We start from the raw sequence: 20,155 nt of genomic DNA, 5'->3' as shown, positions 1-20,155 counted from the left end.
TTAATTGAGGTAACTGAGTGGTCAGAAAACCCCAAATGAGGACAGAACGGAAGATAAACATAGCGCAAGGCAAGTTGTGAGAAAAAGGTCAAGGACACTTGCTACCGACTATCAATATTTCAATCAAATAAATTAAAAATGTTTTATTTTTTGTATTAATATTATCGAGGAAAAAAAAAAAAAAAAAAAAAAAAAAAAAAAAAAAAATAGACCAAGATTTTTATTTTTTAAAAAGAAACTAAGAAAAATATTTTGTCAGAGTGAACAGATGACACTTAATAGCTTTTACACAAGAGACAAATCTAAAGGAAGGGCTAAGAGAAAGGGTTAAGCATTATATGAGAGCAAAGGAGGGGGGAAAGTGAGGAGATAGTTCAGTGGTAAAGGATAAAAGTTGAAATTCATTTAATTCCTGACTTTACCAAGTTCACCCACTGATATAGAATCTTGTTATTGGATTAAATGATTTCATTTATTCTTACAAAGTGACATTTCATTCAATGAAAATGAATTTCTTCATATAACACATCAGAAAGTTATGTTTAATGCATAAAATAAACAAGCATGTTAGGATATAAAAATACAAGATCAAGACAATATTAAATATATGAATTCATTTTAATAAAAAATATGACTTAAATGCAAGCTTTCTTTTCCTTAATCTGGTAATATAACAAAAATCATTTCTATTTCATCTATTTGGGATTCATTTTGTTTATTAAAAACAACATTATATGAAACTTTGTTCTCTAATAACAATTTATGAATATGCATAACAGATTTCAATGTAAGCACATTAATATTTCAATCCGTCAAATCCATCTCCCTTTTGATATCAAAGTTCAAACATCACAAAATTTGAGTCTGTTAAAATAGAAAAACATTTGATCCAATTTCATCCAAAATTTGACACAAACTTATATTTCAATTATTAGAATAGTCGGTCACAAGCAATTAATGAATATAAATCGATCTTGGCTGTGACCTTTTCTTGGTGTGCTTTCTGAACCCCGAGAAATAATAGTAAGGGTGCATCAGAGATCAATATGTAACCCACTTTTACTTATAATTGTCCTTGAGGAGTGAATACAAAATACTACAGAAATGGTGCTCTTTGAGCAATATATAATATATGTGAGCAATATAGTTATCAGTGCACGCACTATGACAGAAGTACAGATTTAACAGATGAAAATCAGCGCTTGAAATTGGTTTCACCAAAGCATATGATATCTGATATAGAGAATATTTATTCCACAAAACAAATACAGCATTCCAAGTTTGGAATTGGCTCAAACTGTGCCAAATGCAGAACATGCAATAAATGGTATCATAAAAGGTGCATCAACCAACTGTGCTCCACGTAGCAGATGCAACTACTTTGTAGCAGCTGTCAAAATTCACTTCCTATAAAGCAAAGTTGCTGCAGGTGTCGAAAGAGTTAATGAATTCATCTAGTTAGGTAAAAGAATTGATTCCAGTGTGCAAACTGACACAACTAGACAATTTACCACATGGAGTCTTCAGGCAGATATCAACGATTTTAGAAAATGCAATCTTATTCTTCCAGCCTTTGTGATAAAGCATGTTGTACAACAACATCAACAGTCATCACTCATCTAAAAATGCCCCAAAGTGTGTCCTACATTAACATTGATGGTCCAAAGGCATGTAGTGGGTCACGTGAAGACGATCGACTTGATCTTGGCGGCCGGTACAAATGACAGAAAATATAGGAAGTTATTTACAAAGTATCTAACCTCAAACATGAGAGAAGACAAAAAAACGAAAGTAAAAAATGGAAAGTTTACACAAAAATGTCACGTTTGTTCAAGATATGACAGGATTTACTCAAAATGTTTTGGGTTTTTTTTAAATATTAGACATTATCCTGCTTTATTATAAATATGCTCAGCTACTTTGGAATGGACTGATTGAGAATACAACTCTCTTGCGTTTTTTATTACTCTTTTATATTGATTGCTGGCAGTCCTGAAGGCCGCTTTAGTCTTAGTACACCTATTACATTGGAAGCAATGAAAATAGTGATTTCTGTGTCCAATGGCAGCAGCACATTCTACAGAGAACCATAGCTGGGCGTTAGGTTTTTGCTGGAATTTTTAAGAGGGTATAAAATGGTCTATACCTACAATTAACTATTCCATCAGGTCTAATACTATGGAGGACACATTCTTTTTAAACATGGAACGTAGATCTAATATAAATGTACGAAAGCTATCCCAGTCAGCCATAAAGTATTGATATACTGTACGATGGAGAGGTATGTTGGACGACTTATTTTGCTTTTATCTTAACTGAGACAACCAAGTGGAAATAATACATTCTTATTTAATATACAATGTTTATTTTGTCAGCAATTTTTTTTTTTTTTTTTTTAAATTACCCGGTATTATAGATTTCTAATTTCCTACGTATAAGCATTATGCATAAAATTTGTGACGAGAAAGCAGTTTGAAAAACATCTTGAATTAAATGTTCATGATGGAGGAGACATATAAACAAAGATGCAAATACCAAAAGGAAACGATTGTTCCAAAATCAATTTAAGTAGACATTTACTGTAGATATGTTCTTAGTTAGAATGACGCTAAAAACATTTATTTTACCGTTAATCAACAGATTTTAAATTAAGTCCGATAATTTTAATCACACATGTCATAAAAAATTTTAAGTTTACATACACCAGGTCTCAGAATTATTCAAATTACGACTTGTACGTTTCTGCTGATGTAACCTTCAAATAATTTTCAGATGCAGCTCTGAAATCTTTATGTTGAACTCTAGAATCTATACAGAACCTCTTATTTAATCCATCCAGTCATGACTGACAAAACAAGAACAATTTACCTACATGGATTAAATAAAGAGTTCAATTGGAAATTCTGTATAAATTTCCAAGTTTGAAAAAATAGGTTATATCGTCTGAAACTTGAAAATAATCAAAATGAAACTAGTACCTATTTACTATGCCTCCCCACGGGACAGAGTTAGACACCAGGGTCGTTTTTTTAACGTGGAGAAAAGGTACAAAAATAAAAATTGTCTCAGTCGTGAAGGATTTCTCCTCCGCCGAAAGAGAACAAGAAATGGAAGTGCAGCATCTGAAGAAAGATACTACACTTTGATCTTGACCAAAAGGCCAAGTGCAGCTAAAATAGTAATCCAATTTTTTTTTAAATACCAGATTTGTTATTCAAAGATATTTATAACCTGTTGGCAAAAACCATTAACGACACAGTAAATAGTATAAAGCAACTAATGCAAAAGGCTTCTTAAAAAGAGTACGATCAAATCAATAATAGATATACAATATGAATGTAACCGATACAAAACTGTGTCCGGGGGGGGGGGGGGGAGACAAGAATTAATCCTATTTAGAAATCAAATTTGAAATGTCTCCAATTACCTGTGGCATTATTTTAATAGAAAAAGATGGAAACTAAGTGTAAAAAAAAAGAAAAGTGCTCATCGCCAAAAGAGAATATATTCAGAAATAAGCCTCTTTTCTCAATCAATTCAATCTATAACAAAATAGGCTTTATACATTGATTTAGAAACAAGTTTTTACAAATCAAATAAATCTTAACGTTTTATGTTTAATCAATTAATTGTATTTTAACAATACAAAGTTTACAGGTACATTGTGAGATTTAAAAAAATCTTTTTTTATTTTAGATTTATCTCAAATCATGCATAGTACCATTGAAGCATTAGGGGCTGCTTTAATAGAGCTAAGATTTATAGAGGAAACCTGGGTGAGTAATTGGGCAATAAGATCTTTGTTCACATTACATTTAAAATCCCTGCAGATTTGAACGGTCGGGGGTACAGGGTGAAGGAAAGGAATTCCAAAGGCAAATGTTCTGAAGTAAAAAACTATTTCAATAAAAATGTAAAATATTACATTACATACAATTTCAAAAATCTGGTATGTAAGAGTTTCCTCCGACACACCCAATGAACAAGAGATTTGAAACTAGGTTAAAACTGTCTTTTCTTAAATACACCAATGTGTACAAATTTTCAGAGTTTTTGTTTGTACATGAAAAAATGCTTTAGGCAATTTGTAGAACAAAAAAAAAAAAAAAAAAAAAAAAAAAACGATGTCAAAAAATAAATATACAACAAATATTACCAAAGGCAAGCTAAGTTACCCTGTCGAGTTATAAAAAAAAAAAAGGTAAATAAGAATTACTCCACCCTCGAAAATTCCTTTAAAATTTTCACTTTTAAAGGTTTTTGGCGGCGCTGAAAACGGAAACAACGTTTAAAATTACGGCAAACTAGTAGTTTCCAAAATATGAAGAAATGTTAGTGGCCAAAAAGTGTATGTGTGTGTGTGTGGGGGGGGGTCATTTTTCAATAATAATCTAACGTAAAATGGGCACCCACTTTATGGCCACATGGGGGAGGAGGCAACATACAATGAACACACGAAAAATACTACCAACTTCATTTCAGGAAGCAAGTAGCTTCCATGAAGAAATGCACCCACTTTATGGCTACCTTTGAGGGGGGGGGCTGCCGGTTTGTTTTTCGAGAGGGATATTATATAGTATTGTTTTTTAACAGGTGCTTCTGCAGTTTAATTAACCGTTTTAACGTAAGTAACCGGCCGACATTAACCGTTTACATTTGGTGGGCGGCGGTGGAGATGCAGGGAGTGTTGTGGCGCTTGCGTGTATAAAAATGGCCACCCGTGATAACATATAGAATTACATGATTTAATATTTGGAAAAGTACTTGTTTTTCGTCAAATTTTAATTTTTCGCCAATACTACACTGTGACAAGGCAGTTTAGTATGCGAGTGCACATTTAGCAGCCTTCGTTTATGCTCGTGCGTAGCGTAAACGAAGGCTAAGCTGTGAAATGGAAAAGAGTCCCAGAGTTCAGGAGTTAATACACTTGCACGTACAAAAATGGCCAGCCGTGATAACATAGAATTACATGGCTTCATATTTTTTTCTTTTACATAGGATATCACCACTTATCAAGGCCAAACGATGATAAGGGTTAAAGAGTGTACAGTAGATATTGAACAATATAGTAATCGTTAGTAATGGAGATTCGGTAAATTTATTAACAAGTGGAACGGCTAATCAAGAACTTGAAGACAACCATGTTGTAGTCAGCTGGAAAGCAGGAAAATGGAAGACAATTCCACAGGCGTGCAGTTCTAAGAAAGAAGCTTTGTTCATGGAATCTGTTTAGGTTTAGGCACAGATAACGAGTGGGGGAATTATTGATAGTGTTTTCAGCTAGACGAGTGTTTCTTGTGAAAGTTTGGCAAGGGGAGGGGGACCATAGACTGAAGCTCAGTCGAACACTTTCCATGAAAATAATGATAAAGCAGAGACAAACTCGCAACATCTCTTCTGTGAGATAGAGGTTGCAAGGAAGAGAAAAGGATATCTCCTATGAGGCTACCAAGTCTATTTTGAACTCTATCAAGGCAGGACAAGTCCTTTCTAGCAGCTCCTGCTCCTGCCCAAATGTGGCAACAGTATTACATCCTTGAACGTACCTGACTCTTATATAGATAGAGAATTGTATCAGCCGTGAGATATCTACTGGATCGATAGAAGGATCCCACCATTTTTCCAGCAGCCTTGGCAACAGATTTGATGTACCTGTTCCATTTAAGATCAGGCTTTATATTTGGAAAACTATTTGTTTTTCATCTAATTTAAAAAATTTTGCCAATACTACACTGTGACAAGGCAGTTTGGTACGCAAGTGCCCATTTAATAGCCTTTTTATGCTCGCGCGTAGCGTAAACGAAGGCTGGGCTGTGAAATGGAAAATAGTCCCAGACTTAAGAGGTTAATACCATACAAACGATAAATTTGTGACGGAAACGGTTACCATATTCTTTTAAAGCACACCGAAAACTACAAAAAAACTTTTTTTTCTATACGAATGTGAGACAAGCCTTATAGTAAAATAATAGATTTTTCTTTATTTCCTCGTCTTTATTGAAAGATGAAAACAGAAAGAAATCGAAAAAACCTTTTAGCCAATAAACACTCAAAAAAATGCCCCATCTCTCAGGTGGCCAGAAAGTGGGTGCTCATTTTAAGTTAAATTTACATGGAAAAGTGATCACCCACTTTTCTAAAGTAATTTCTTCATATCATGAAAACTTTTTTGCGACGGAAACGGTTTGAAGAGTCGTTTTTAGCACACCGAAATCTACAAAAAAAATATTTTGTTATATACGAACGTGAGACGGGCCTTAATGTAAAATTTTACCCCAAAAACACATTCATTCATTCTCATAAATATTCTTAGTATATGAAGAAAATCTTAACGTGTGTATTTTATATTTAATCAAATCGAAATAAGACAGCCAAGAAGTTATTTTGATAATTTGTTGAAATTATTAAAAACCCAAATTCAATAAGACGATTTTCAGATGGCGTTGAATTGAAGTGAATTTCTAAACAAGCGACACTCACGAATTAAATTGCAATACTTTTTATACTCATAAAATAGGAAATAGAAAAAGATGGGGTTTTGTATTTACTGTACACAGATTCGAAAAAGTTGTCAAAAACAAATATATAACAAATGAATGTTATCAAAGGCAAGATAAGTTACTGTTCTACCAAACTGGATATATTATTCGTGTTTTTATTCAATGTAACGTGTTTATTCAGCTCGAAAACCATAGTGTTTACAGATTTATTGGAAAATTCAAGATGGCGTCTGACTCTTTAACACGGTAAGTTGTGGAAAAGGTATTATAAATAAAAAACTAGACAAAATACTATTAAAAACTCGCTCAATATATGTTACCGTGACATAGATTGACATATATTCGGCGGGTTTTTAATAGTATTTTGTATAGTTTTTTATTTATAACACAACTTACCGTGTTAAAGAGAGAGAGTCAGGCGCCATCTTGAATTTCCCAATAAATCGGTAAACACTATGGTTTTCGAGCTGAATAAACAGGTTACATTGATTAAAAACACGAAAAATATATCCAGTTTGGTAGAAAAGTAACTTATCTTGCCTTTGATAACATTTATTTGTTATATATTTATTTTTTGACAACTTTTTCGAATCTATGTGTGTGTACAGACAAACCCAAAAGATGCTTGGTAAGATAGATCGATTTTTTTAATGTCTTGAAACAAAAATATTACTTATGTCGAAAATATTAATATATCCAAAAATTACGAAAATTTATCGAGTAGAAAATTATTTTATAGTTAAAAATAATTTTTACAGAAAATTAGATAAAATTGCATATTTTTTTACATGTTTATAAGACGATGAAGAGTTCACACACAGGGGACATAACTCGGGACGGATACTTTTACGGCTTCCAATATTTTTAATCTTTATTGATAGTTTTTTTATACTAACAATAAAATAGCAGTTGTTCTGGATGAATTACACAATTTTTTTATATATTACTATTTTCGACATGACAATATTGTTTTTTTGCCAAAAGGACATATTAAAAAATCGATCCGTCTACTCCATCTTAACAAGCACCGAAAGAAAAAAAGAGAAAAAAGCTATATATTAAAATTAATGAAATTAAACTCGACAGGTGGAATGGATGGAAGAATTAAACTAAAATCACTAATCAATCACAATGAATATCGTAAGCATGTAAATTAGTTTTAATAAAGGTAGAGATAACTGGTTTCAATTTAAAGTTCAAAGATCAGGGTGTAGGATCTGTTATGACATCGTCTGAGAGAGAGTTTCTTAGTCTAAGGTAATTTTATTTTTATCCAGTTTTGTCCTTGTGGGGAGTCAACTAGAAAATCAAGTAAAAGCGATCAGAATGGAAGAGTAAACATGCACTTCAAATGTGTGATCATCTGATCAAATATACAAATTCGTACGTCACAAATGAGGAAACCAAAATGAATGGGTTTTGGACTTCCTTTAAAAATTAATTCATGTCACCAATAGTAACGTTTATCAGACAACTTTCAAAATAATCGTTTTGTAAGTTTTCTCGCTTTAAATATTGTTCTGCTTAATACAAGATTTCCATGTGAATAAAAAAAACTTGTTTGAAAATGCTATACATGTCCATCGAATTGTTGTATTTTGTAATTTAGTATTTGATACAATTCAATGTTTACTTCAAAAGAGTTTTTTTTTTTAAGTGTATTGCATTTTGGTTTATTTGGATAAAGAAAAAACATATTTGAAATGTTTACTTGAATTTAATTCCATACAATAGATTAATATTGACAAAAACTGACTTTTTCGGCAGTAACAACTGCGAAGAGATCAAATATCACGTTACATTTAATTCAACCACAGAACATTCTGTAGTTGAATTAAATGTAACGTGATATTTGATCTTTTTAACGTGGAAACATCTCAATTTCATTTTTAAGAGTGACATATATATATATATATATATATATATATTGGTGCTTATGCACTTTTGTTACCGTGCTATTTTTTTAAAATAGTATTTCCAAGTTCAAGTCAACTTTTACGTAATGTTATTGCTTATACATAATTTAGAAAACTAAAGCCTTTTTATCACTAAGTACAAGGGAACGTAACGAAATTCCTTATTTCTTTTTCGTGCGTATTACAATCAAGGGTACTTTATGCAAGAATACGGACCGTGCTAAAACAATAACATTTAGAAACATTCTTAACCTGAGAAGGGTCAAGGGACGACATTTTGAAACCATTCTGTACTTTCATCTAACAATTTAATAAACAAAGGATACCGTAAAAATTTAATCATAAAATCTAAAAAAAAAAAATAACACGGTCTGTATTCTGCTAATATATCCTATCAAGAATGGGATCAGAGAGATTTTTTTTTTTTTTTTTTTTTAAGAGGAAAAGTTCATTTCACATCACATTTAAATAATGTATTCGCAGTAATCAGATTGATTTATCGTTATATATCTATGTGTATGTTTTGTTACTTCACGTTTTAACTAGATAAATGAAACTAAAGTAAAAATCCTTTGCAATTAAAGAGATTTATACACAAAAATTTTTTTAGCTCCTAATAAAAAAATACAAAACCAAATTTTAACGACTTTAGGAGAGGGAGATAATGCTTTTTTTTTTTTTGCACATGATAACGTGGAATAATTTGTAGAAATACTCAATCAATTATGTGCATGTACAGTGAATAGACAGGACTACGATCACACACACAATGTGTATGTGTTTACACAGGTACATTTACTGCTACAGTCACGCAAACAAAATAAATTGGGTTGGAGAAGTTTATTGCTTAATGTCTTCGCTTCGGTCGGCTATCGTTTCCGTGGATCAGTAAAATAGACATTTCTCGCTCTCACAATTGTTCTACCAGCCGCAAGTTTAGTGGATTATCATAAAAACGTCTAGAAATATTTACATAGACACGTAAAAGAGAACATGCATACAGACTAAATAAACTTTTATTAAAATAAGATAAAAAGAAGGCGTAAATAGTTAAGAAATGAAAAAAAAAAATTATATTAAGAAATTCATGTGCTTTGAAATAAAAAAGAAAAAAGTATTTCTTTTTTTACGTATATAAAAAAGACTAAAGATTTTTTTGATAGTTGCTTTAAAATAGGGGGAAAAATCGACAATTTTTATCGTACAAGTTATTTTTCTCTGGAAATAAATAAAAACTTATTTAGATTTTAAAGCAATTTTTTTAAAGAGATTAGATGAGAAACTCGATGACCATCTGGAGAATAGATATAGAGAGAGGAATGAAGAAAATGTGAAATACATCTACAAATAGGCCCTGCAGAGATATTAAAAGACACATATAGGCAATAACAAGTCAAGAGATTGATAAAAATATAAGAATGACAGACTTCAAGTTAGAAATTGATGCTAGCCATGTGGCAAAGACGAGACATATAAGAAATGAGAAAGGACAACTTTTTGGCTGTCTCGCACACATTTAAACAAAGGGTGTATTTCTACACAATGACACATATCTTATTAGCTCAATATCATGAAGAAAATACAACAATGTTTACCCCCTAGCCGCCTCCAGGCTTTTTATGAGTTTCTTTATCTTCCAGATTTCTACATTGCGATCGGCGTTCGTCTCACCGTCCACACCGTTGGAAGCCATTTTGAAAAGGCTTGGACCTGTTCCGTAACTGTAGCGTATCTGTGGTAGTTGGAGGGGTTAGAGGAAGAGTGGAAGTAAGAGGTTGGCGTTCTAAAAGGACGGAGGAGAGTTACATGACTAAACATAGAGAGTGGGAGAAATTGTAGGAGCTTAACAGAGTAGCAGTAAAAGATATATAGAGAGAGTTTAAATATACAAAGTGAGGGGGAAAAGGAAACAAATAGGTTTGAGGAGGAGGATGAGGAGGAGGAAATTAGGAAAATAGTCGAAGTCAGCACTAAGAGGAGGAGGAGGAGGAGAGTTACTGCAACAACTCTTAAGAGTTAGAAAGGAAATATTATAAGGTGTGTTAAACTGAGGTAATCATTCATTTTGAATGCGAAAAAAGAAGTAAGTAAATAAAAAAAAACAATATTCTTAAAAAAATATATTAAAATCCGACATATTGAAAACGGAGTAGACATAATATCAAGTTAAATTCAAAAAATGTTATCGAATGTAACGTTACTTCGTACTCAAAACTCAACGGATATCAAATGAATGGAGAAAAAAAAGTAAATAATCTTAATAAATTATCGTTTAATTGCTAACTTAAATTAGAAAAATAAAATACTAACAAAGTTATTTATTTTGTATTCATAACGATTAAATGGTTTTTAATACTAAAATGTCTGGACATTTAAAAAAACAACAAATTAAACAAGAAAAAACGGCCTGGTGTTGATTTTATGAACATTTATTTATTTTTAAATTATCTATCATTATCAGTCGGCATGGGTTCATTTTTATCAACAAAACATAAATAAATAATGTAATTTTAAAAAATAAACAATATTTTCTTTTTATAAAATCAGCTGAACGCTGCGCACGTTTTTCTCTCCACCTAAAGTCGCGTGGAAAGAATATACAAGTTTGATGACGTCACCATAAAAAGTTACACAACTTTTGATGACGTTATTTTCATCAATCAATTCGTCACAAAACGAGGTTTACGCTATTGATGACTTAGCAGCACTTCCGGTGTCTGTTTGTTTTTTTCTCTCGTTCATTCCTTGACTGGAATTTTTAAGTTTAACTTTGTATTTTACTTGTACCAGTCGATGTTGTTGACGATGTGTGTTGATTTGAAAAGTAATTAGCTAAAAGTGATTTTTTTTTATCTACGTACAGTCATGTGCTCCTTCTCATCACACCCACGAGCATCGTTTAATAATTCATTTAAATATTTTATTATTTCGAAGATATATTTTTACAAACCATTTATAATAATTTTTCTACAGAAAGAAAAAGTAGTTACTAATGCACTTACTGATCCGCGCTATTTTTTAAATCGTATTTCCAAGTTTAATTAAAGTTTTCTGATATGATTTTTATTCAATTGTAAGGTTAAAGTACAGAATAGGTACAAAACACCCCCCTCCCCATGTTAAGAATGGCTTTTTTAAATAATAACGTTATTATTTCAGCACGGATCAATAAGTGCATGTGCATGAATGCCAAAAAGTAAAAAAAAAAATTATCAATGTTGCAATATTTTTCCCGTGAATTATTTTAGAGCTATTAAAAATTTAGAAAGTCATCGTATGACAAATTTTATAGTTTATTTAAATTGGTTCAAAGTATATTGTTAAACACACGCTCATAAGCGCTGAATTTACATATAGGAAAAACCGTTTTTGATGTTCATATAATTTTACTTATAAAAGCCATATGCATTGATCACTTGAAAAATATTTGTTTTTTAGTTCAATATATTTAAACTTATTTACTTGTCTCTCATTTTTAAACATTGTATTAATCTATGGGGACAGTAAATATTTAAATATGATAAAAAAAAAAAAAAAACTATTGATCAGAATTGAATCTATGAAATCTGACTCTAACCTATATGATGATTGTTGCTTTATCAAAACAGGATAAAAGTTGTACTGATGGGCACGCAGGTAGCTCAGCAGCTCGGATTTACTTTCTGTGAAGAAAATTTGCAGAGGTAAAAGAAAACTTACCTTGAACGGATCTCCCAATTCAGTCAGCATTTGCAGAAATGATACGTCGCGTCTCTGTGCTTCAGGGTTAGTAGTGGCCTTCCAAGTAGTTCATCCTTCTGGACTGAGGCAAGTCGAGAATTTAGAAGAATAGTGATTATACATATCACCATATGATTGGAAAGTTTTTATATAGTTTGTGGCAGAAATTGAGCTGAAACAGTATTTTCTTTTACAAGTTCCCAACTGAGAAATAATTCAAGCTCCCCACAAAGGGAATTCATCCACAAAAGCATGAGTTTCCTTGAATACTGTCTGTGGGGATAAAGGCAGGAAAATTTCTCTTGAATTAGAGACAATTATTACACATCTTTTTACATTGAATCATCACTGAAAACTGAAACTGTACACCTTTGGCACATCATATGCATATAAAAAAAAAAGGACTTCTATTCCAAAGCAACTTCCGACAGGCAACAGTGGAAGTGCTCTAGCTAATGCTAATTTCACCAAGACCTGCTGCAGATATGACATGGAAGACATTTTGCTTCCATTTGTGCATTCCGATGTTGTCCATCTGCTGGTTCCTTGTTTATTTTGTTGTTACCTTGAGATTTCAAGTGATTTGAGCAGTCCAGCCCTTGACATTACAGAATCTGTCACAGACACCACACACAAGGTCAGGCTGAAAAATGTCTAAGACATTCAACATTAACCATTTTCACAGAGTATGTTTAAAGATGGAATTCTGTAGTTGCCCTGAATTTTCTTACAAGCATCATAGACATGCCTATGTCAAACTGATCACTTTGATACGATCCTCACCTAGTTTTCCACTTTCATATTGTTGTCTTTAATAACATCCTTATATAGAAGGAACCTATCTCTGAATCCAAGTGATACCATGGATGATGATTGAGGCTTAAAAGCCTTCTTGATTAAATGGCATATTATTTTGGCTTCTTTCCTATTATGGCTTCTAATTTCACTGAAAAATATCTAACCACCATTGGTTGTTTATTTTATATATACTTCAATAAGGCATGATTTTGCACTATTATGGTAAGAATCCACACTCTTTCTTAGGTGTGTCAAGATAATGTTGGTATAATTATTAAATTCTTTACTTAATGGTTATGAGTAGAGCAGGAGGATATGACAAAGAGGGTGATAACTCGGTCGATGTTCTCTAAATGTGGGAAAAAAAAAAAAAAGAAAGAAAATTATTGATCAGAATTGAATCTATGAAATTGAATAAAAGTAATTTTTTGTTTTTAAAGCATAGACCAATAATTGACCCAAGTCACTGATCAAGAAGATACTTTTATGTAGCTTTTAATTAAAAAGTTATTTCAGTAAACTGTACAGAAAATCTCATACTACTTTATATATAAACTAGTAGGGTTACTTGACATTGCCGGGGTTATATAAAAAAATATTAAATAGTGAATGTAATATTTGTGCCTCAAAAGCACTACTAAAACAAATGCAAATACACAAAATTAAAGAGGACTTCAAAACACTACAAAAACCAAGTACCCCCATAGAAAAGAAAAATGAGTACTTATGCACTTATTGATCCATGCTGAAATAATAACGTTATTATTCAAAAAAAACATTCTTAACATGGGGAGGGGAGGGTATTTTGTACCTATTCTGTACTTTAACCTTGCAATTGAATAAAAAAAAAATATATCATAAAACTTAAATTAAACTTGGAAATATGATTCAAAAAATAGCGCGGATCAGTAAGTGCATTAGCACCGAAAAATGTTTAAATTGCAATCTGAAACAAATGTTTACAGCATGATAACATTAAAAAATCTTGTTTATTTCTCGATAACAGAAAGAACCTTTACTAGGTTTGCACTTGCTCTTTATATAATAGACTAACCTGGGTTGTAAAATATGGTTAAATAAAAAAAAAAAAAAAATGATTTAGGTGCCAGAAGTAAAGTTGAAAGAAAATTTTGTAAAAAAAACAAAAAAGAAAAACATGCTGCATGCTGGACGCAAACTCGCCAAAGTTAAGTTCATAAGTTTATATAATAGATTAGCAGAGGAGGCGGCCGGGGTTGCCTCGTCATAAAAAAAAAAAAAATTTGTAACAATAGGGGTGGAGCAGAAAAGAAAATAGTGACAACGGGGTGGGGGGGGGGGGGCTCATTCATAAAAAAAAACAGTGCCATCAGCTAGAAGCAAAACCGAAAGCAAAATTTTATAAGCAAAAAAAAAAAAAATGACATGTGCCAGACGCAAACTCGCATAACTAAAGTTAGTAACTCAACGCCTTTACCGATGTGCCCACAATTACGCAGATGTGTTAACATCGCAAATTTAGCTATTTAAAACAGAAGAAAATAGCAATGATTAGCACATGCATGGTTTACAAATTGCGGAGAAAGCAAGGTTTTTATCTGACCCCCCCCCACCTTGAAACAAAACGATATTTCTTCATCAAAACAACAGTAGGCAGAGGTGTTAAAAAAAAACGTGGTGGCAAGCAGGTATGCTCGAACCCGTAACACACAGGAGAAAAAGGTTTAAAAAAAGAACATGACATCTTAGCCAATGTCTCCATCATCTAACTAGAAGTGGAGAGCGTTGTAATTAAGCATAGTCAATCAAAAAGAAGACTATCATTTGCTAAAATGGCAACACAAAAATCGACCCCTCCTTGTACAAAACGACCGAGTTTAAGGTGAAGGAATTAATGTTTTGGGCCAATTTTTCGATATTTGTCGTCCAAAGGATCTAGGTTTAAAATGACACCGGTTTCATCAGGTTCCGTTGCTTCTGTCGAAAGTTTTTGCGAGAGATATATAAACACACACACATTTTGCCTTTTTTATATTAGACTAGTGGGGGTACCCAGCGTTGCCCGGGCATGTGGACGTGTAGTAAGGACCCCAGAGAGGCGGGATTAAAAGGTGTTAAAAAAAAGTGTTATAGTAGCGGGGTTTCCCGGGGGAGGGGGTTAAAAAAATATAAATTGGTAGTAGCAGGGATGGGGGCGAAAAAAAAAGTGGTAGTAAGCAAGCAGGCTCGAACCTGTAACGTGAAGGAGGAAAGAAAAAAAAAACGTAACGTCTTTGCCAATGTCACCACAGTCCGACCGGAAGTTCGGAACGTTGAAATTAAGAGAAGTCAATCCAACCGATACGCTGACTTGCAAAAAACCGACCTCTCCTTGTAGAAAACTACCCAGTTTAGAGTGAAGGAATAAATGTTTTTAGCCAATTTTACGATATTTGTTGGCCGAATATTTGTCTCATGAGGATCCGTCGCCTCTGTCGAAAGTTTTTGCGAGACATACAAACACACACACATTTTGCCTTTTAATAGAAAAAGAAGATAATAAGAATAAGATAAAATATATATATATATATATATATATATATATATATTTTATCTTATTCTCAGATTGTTATTTTCTAATATATATATATATATATATATATATATATATATATATATTAGAAAATAACCATCTGAGAAAAAGTAAAAAATTAACTTTCTGAATAGAACAGTTTTGTACCACTTTACTGTTCCCTTACAAAGATAAAAATATATAATGATATTAAAAATCAAGAAGGAATATGCACCTTGATTAACAAGGCCAAACAATGCTCTTGTTCCAGAGATATCTTTTGGTGTAGGAAATTCCTAAATTGCATTCAAGAATTTCTGACTCCCATTAATCCAGCTAACTGAAATGTATCTTGTGCAAATTTAAATTTTCTGGAGTCAAAGGTAATGCCAATTTTCACGCACAAATCCAACCAGTCACATGTTTGGAAGAGTGCTTCTTTAGTCAAGTCAGAACACATGCATGTACTGTCGATATATTTAACTTTATTCTTGAATTCTGCAATAATCGAACCAAACGTCTCATCATTACTTGATAAAAATCCTTGTGGTGCCACTTAATCTTTTTTTAATATCTTTCCCATGAGTTGGTAAAGCTTGTTACATGTCTATCATTTTCATTTAATGGAACTGAATGCTAGCCATTCCGTGCATCAGTGACAGTTTTCTTTCTCTTTTGGGGAATTTGTTCAGCAAGACAGAAAATAGTTGTGTTATGGATATGCCCTACTGGATTTTTTTTTTTGTGTGGTTGAAGATCAACTGTGCATCTCAGTGTGCCATATGATTTTTGCAGAATTATGTTACTGATGTATTTGGGCTATTTTTGTCAAGTTCCTCAAGTATGTTGTTGTTGTATGGCATTCATCCGAGGCGGTTGAACCGACCACCCCCAAAGTGGTAAGGGAATACTAAATTCACAGGCAGCCCTCAGTTGCCTATAATGTTTGGTGCATTTTTGATCAGGAAACCAGTAGCTTCAGACCGTCTGATCTAGTAACACCAAATGTCCTAACAGGTATTACCACTCTGAGCCACAGTGGACCTGAAAGCAATGGTAACTAAGGTGCAACTCCACATTCCCCACTGTACCCAAATGGGGCCTCACTGTTGGATGTCTTTCAAAGTCATACCAGAACCAACTCAAAATATGATATCCCTTTCAAGGTCTGCAAGTTCTCTTGCTAGTACATAGTGACTACCGTTGGTTTATGATATGCTGTGGGTTTTGCATCTGGATCAAAAATTCACTTGCCATCATTAGTAAGAGTTGATGTCTGCAAGTGTAATCGCTTTATACTATTTTAAGAGCTATTCTTTCAATTTGTGGATATTTTTATCAGTACCTTAAATTTCAGCTGGAAGAGTTGTTGGAATTGGTGGAGAATCTTAAGACAGTTGCATTTCAGTATTGGTTTTGCTGACATATTCATTAATTGTTCTTGAGATCATGCCTAATTGGTCAAGAGCTTCCTTGTATGAGAATGCCTTGAACATTTTTTGTGAGACATAGACGATTTGTGTGGATGATCTTTAACTGAAATATCAATGATGATCCTAACACCTTCTACTCCTAAATTGTCATGCATGTCTTCTCCTATTGATAACCTAACTGGCATGATGTCTTGTTTTTAGAGCCCATGTAATGAGAATAGGCTAGTGGTATAATGCAGCTTGGTCAGTTAAAATCAGCAATCTTGGGTATTATCGTGGTATCTTGGGTATGTTATTACTAGGGCTGACAACAGAATATTCTTATTGTTTGACTCTCAAGTATATATCCGACACAGACAACTGAGAACCACATCACTTTATATAAAAGCATATAAGATATCAACAGATACACACTCGAGAGTCAAAACAATGAAAAGAATATGCTGTTGTCATAGCACTAGTTATTACTAAATTGCGTATGTTTATCGGGTAGTGGAGTGAATTTTGCCATGACAACTGGGTGTAGTTTTGAAGGGCAGGGAATCCACTTATCTTTGTAGATGTGATGTTCTACTAGAATGAGGAATGCTAAATGGTCGGAGAATAACATTTCCTCTTCTATTTGACAATGTCTTTGTCTAGATTCTATTGAATTTTTCTGGTGTCTGTGGAACTTATTCGAACTATCTTTGTGGCTCCAATTTCCACATGTGGTAATGACTACATGTTTTATTGCAGTGACCTTTAATGCTGCACTTGTTTCCAGTGACTGACCGTTCTGGGAAATTGTTGCTTCCGATAGCCTTGTCACTTTTTAAACTGTGACTGGGTTCACCACGTGCCCAACATTTCTCTTGTTACATGTGTGATTCTTGGTTTTTACCTTACTTACCTTTGTTCCAATTGATAGTTGCTTTGAGTCCCTGACCGTATTGTTGAAATTGCATAGTGATGCTTAGTGACGAAGATTAACAAGTAATGTTCCAATACTGATTCCAGGATTCTGTATCATTTTACCCAGTTTAATTCAGTGCACAAACACATTTTTCTTTCACCATCAAATGTTTAATTTCAGCAAGGAAATGGGTTCCAGACATGTCTTAAGTCTCTCATTACATCTTATTTCAGCTTTGAACATGTCCTATTGTCTTTGAAAGGATTATCATTCTTCCGGTAAGGCACATATGCCTATTTTAGGCAAATCTATTTTCAATTTATGTGATTTCACCAGAGATGTGTAGTTTGTATGCACCACTTTGTCATGTATTTTCAGTTGCTCACCTAATATGGCTGCAAGAGCATTTGGCAGTTCATCTGACTGCCATTGGAAGTCGACTAATGATAGTCGTCTTTGTGTTTTGACTTTGGTATTGGCCAATTTCTAAATAAATTGTTCACGACTGTTTACAGTGTATTTCTTGCTTTCATCAAGGCTATGTATGATAACTTGTCTGGAATTATAGCCATTCCACATATATACTTAATTCTTTTTCACCAGTTGTTTATTGCAAATATCAGTACATGTTCTTAAAAAATATGTGTTTCCAATTGATTTGATTTTGCTTAATGATGCTTCAAAGAAGGGAATAGGAGTTATCCTTTCAATCTTCCCACTCTCATTTCTTATTCACTAACCTGAAAAATTTTATTTAAGTATGTATATATATATATATATATATATATATATATATATATATATATATATATATATTAGTGTTGGGACGATTCCTAAATTTGTTTTGGATTACGATGCCAGGAAAATGTTGATTAATGATTCTGATACCAAGTACGATTCCAATTCCTGTGGAATTGTTGTTTTGAAATATACCATTATATAATCAAAAGTTTTTGTGTAGTGAAAAAATTTGGTACAGCGAAAACGTGAAAATACAATTAAGGGAATTTCGAAAACGATTTGATTTTTTTCGTAAAATTTCTTTCCTTGAAAATAAAAGTCAAAACAAATATTTTAACCATGAATCAAACATGCACCATGAAATTAATAACAATCAATTTCAGGAGTTATTTTATATTTAAAAAAATATTTTAAAAAGGGAAGAGATACATGAATGCTACCCCTCTAGCGAAATACGGATCGGCTCTGATGTTGTACGTTGTTCGACTGAGGGAGAAGTTATTATTTTTACAAGGAAAGAATTTTTGCGTATGTGACCTAGTTTTTTTTTTATTATTAATTTTTCTTTTTGCTGGAGTTTATATAATTATTAACAGGAAAATTAGTGAAAGTCAAAATGGGATTTGTGCTATTTTTAAATATTATTTTCAAATTATGTTCACGGGACTATAAACCATTCACAAAATTTTGTGGATCCATTTACTGGTGTTTGCACCAACAATATATTGAAGCCTACTGATCTCATATTAAAAGAAGACTGCAATATATATCGGGATCAGTAGGAGAAATGAAATGATTTCATGTCGATGAGGCCATGTATAGGGAGGCTTATAACATGAAGAAGTGAAAAAATATTAGATAATTTTGAAACATTTTTAGAGCATGTTCATGAAAAATCTGGTAATTAAAAAAAGTCTCAATAAGCTTTGGAAAAAAAACATGTTTTGAACAATTGAAATTTTTATTTTTGAATAAAAAAAATAATTATTAAAACAAAAACAGTAGTGTTCATGTCAAGCAGGTTTTATCTTATTCAAGAAAATAAAAGGTAACCCCCCCCAACACGCACATATACACACACATGGGTACGCCCCCCCCCCCATCGGGTTCGAGCCTACCTCCCTCCAAAAACTTTTTTGCTGTTTTTTTTTGTTTTTCTTCATTTTTTTTATATTTGTTTTCGAGCCTACCTTTCTACCAAAACTTGTTTTTTCTTTTTTGATCTAACCCCCCCCCCAAACACACACACCTACACCCGGGCAACGCCGGGTACCTCTGCTAATCTAATATATAAAAGGCAGAATGGGCGCAAGCGTTTGTGTATGTCCACGAAAGGCTTTTTGCATCGAGGTTCTCACGTCGTTTAGATTCTGCAAGCAGTTTTTGCATACTTCCCAGATCATAATATCTAAGATTCGCAAACGGACATCGTCTCTATCTTTTTTTTGATCAAGTTAAACAAAATTCCAACCATGGGGTTGTCTCGGGTGTTTGTTTGACTTTTTCGTATAAAGCTTTAAAAAAAGCAGCAAAGCATTTAAATCATCGTACGTTCGATTGACTATGCTTAAATTTAATGCACACAACTTCTGCTTGTGCGATGGCGACGTTGGCTAATGCGT

General features: G+C 32.8%; 2 protein-coding genes across 5 annotated transcripts in view; one reads left to right on the top strand and one right to left on the bottom strand.

Annotated features, from left to right (window-relative positions):
* The window catches only part of LOC145283815 (eukaryotic peptide chain release factor subunit 1), a 47,484-nt gene extending 37,317 nt beyond the window's left edge, over nt 1-10,167 (bottom strand). Inside the window, exon 1 of the mRNA XM_080132903.1 lies at nt 10,012-10,167. Coding sequence (XP_079989029.1) covers nt 10,012-10,109 — 98 coding nt within the window. The 5' untranslated portion in view covers nt 10,110-10,167. The remainder of the gene's footprint in view (nt 1-10,011) is intronic.
* Nucleotides 10,168-10,327: 160 nt separating this feature from the next.
* Nucleotides 10,328-20,155, top strand: part of LOC145283817 (L-seryl-tRNA(Sec) kinase-like) — a 115,249-nt gene continuing 105,421 nt past the window's right edge. Inside the window, exons 1-2 of one of the 4 annotated variants that reach the window (XM_080132905.1) lie at nt 10,328-10,499; nt 18,026-18,070. The gene's annotated coding sequence lies outside the window, so the exon portion shown is untranslated. Of the gene's footprint in view, nt 10,500-10,643; nt 10,664-11,160; nt 11,241-18,025; nt 18,071-20,155 lie in introns of those variants that run through there. The other 3 variants (XM_080132906.1, XM_080132908.1, XM_080132907.1) reach the window with 3 other exon arrangements.

This window comes from Euprymna scolopes, chromosome 8, assembly GCF_053919585.1.
Source record: "Euprymna scolopes isolate OS-2025 chromosome 8, ASM5391958v1, whole genome shotgun sequence".
In the NCBI taxonomy this organism is placed as follows: domain Eukaryota; kingdom Metazoa; phylum Mollusca; class Cephalopoda; order Sepiida; family Sepiolidae; genus Euprymna; species Euprymna scolopes.
The sequence above is the reverse complement of the archived record's forward strand: the minus strand, read 5'-3'. Positions and strand labels throughout refer to the sequence as shown.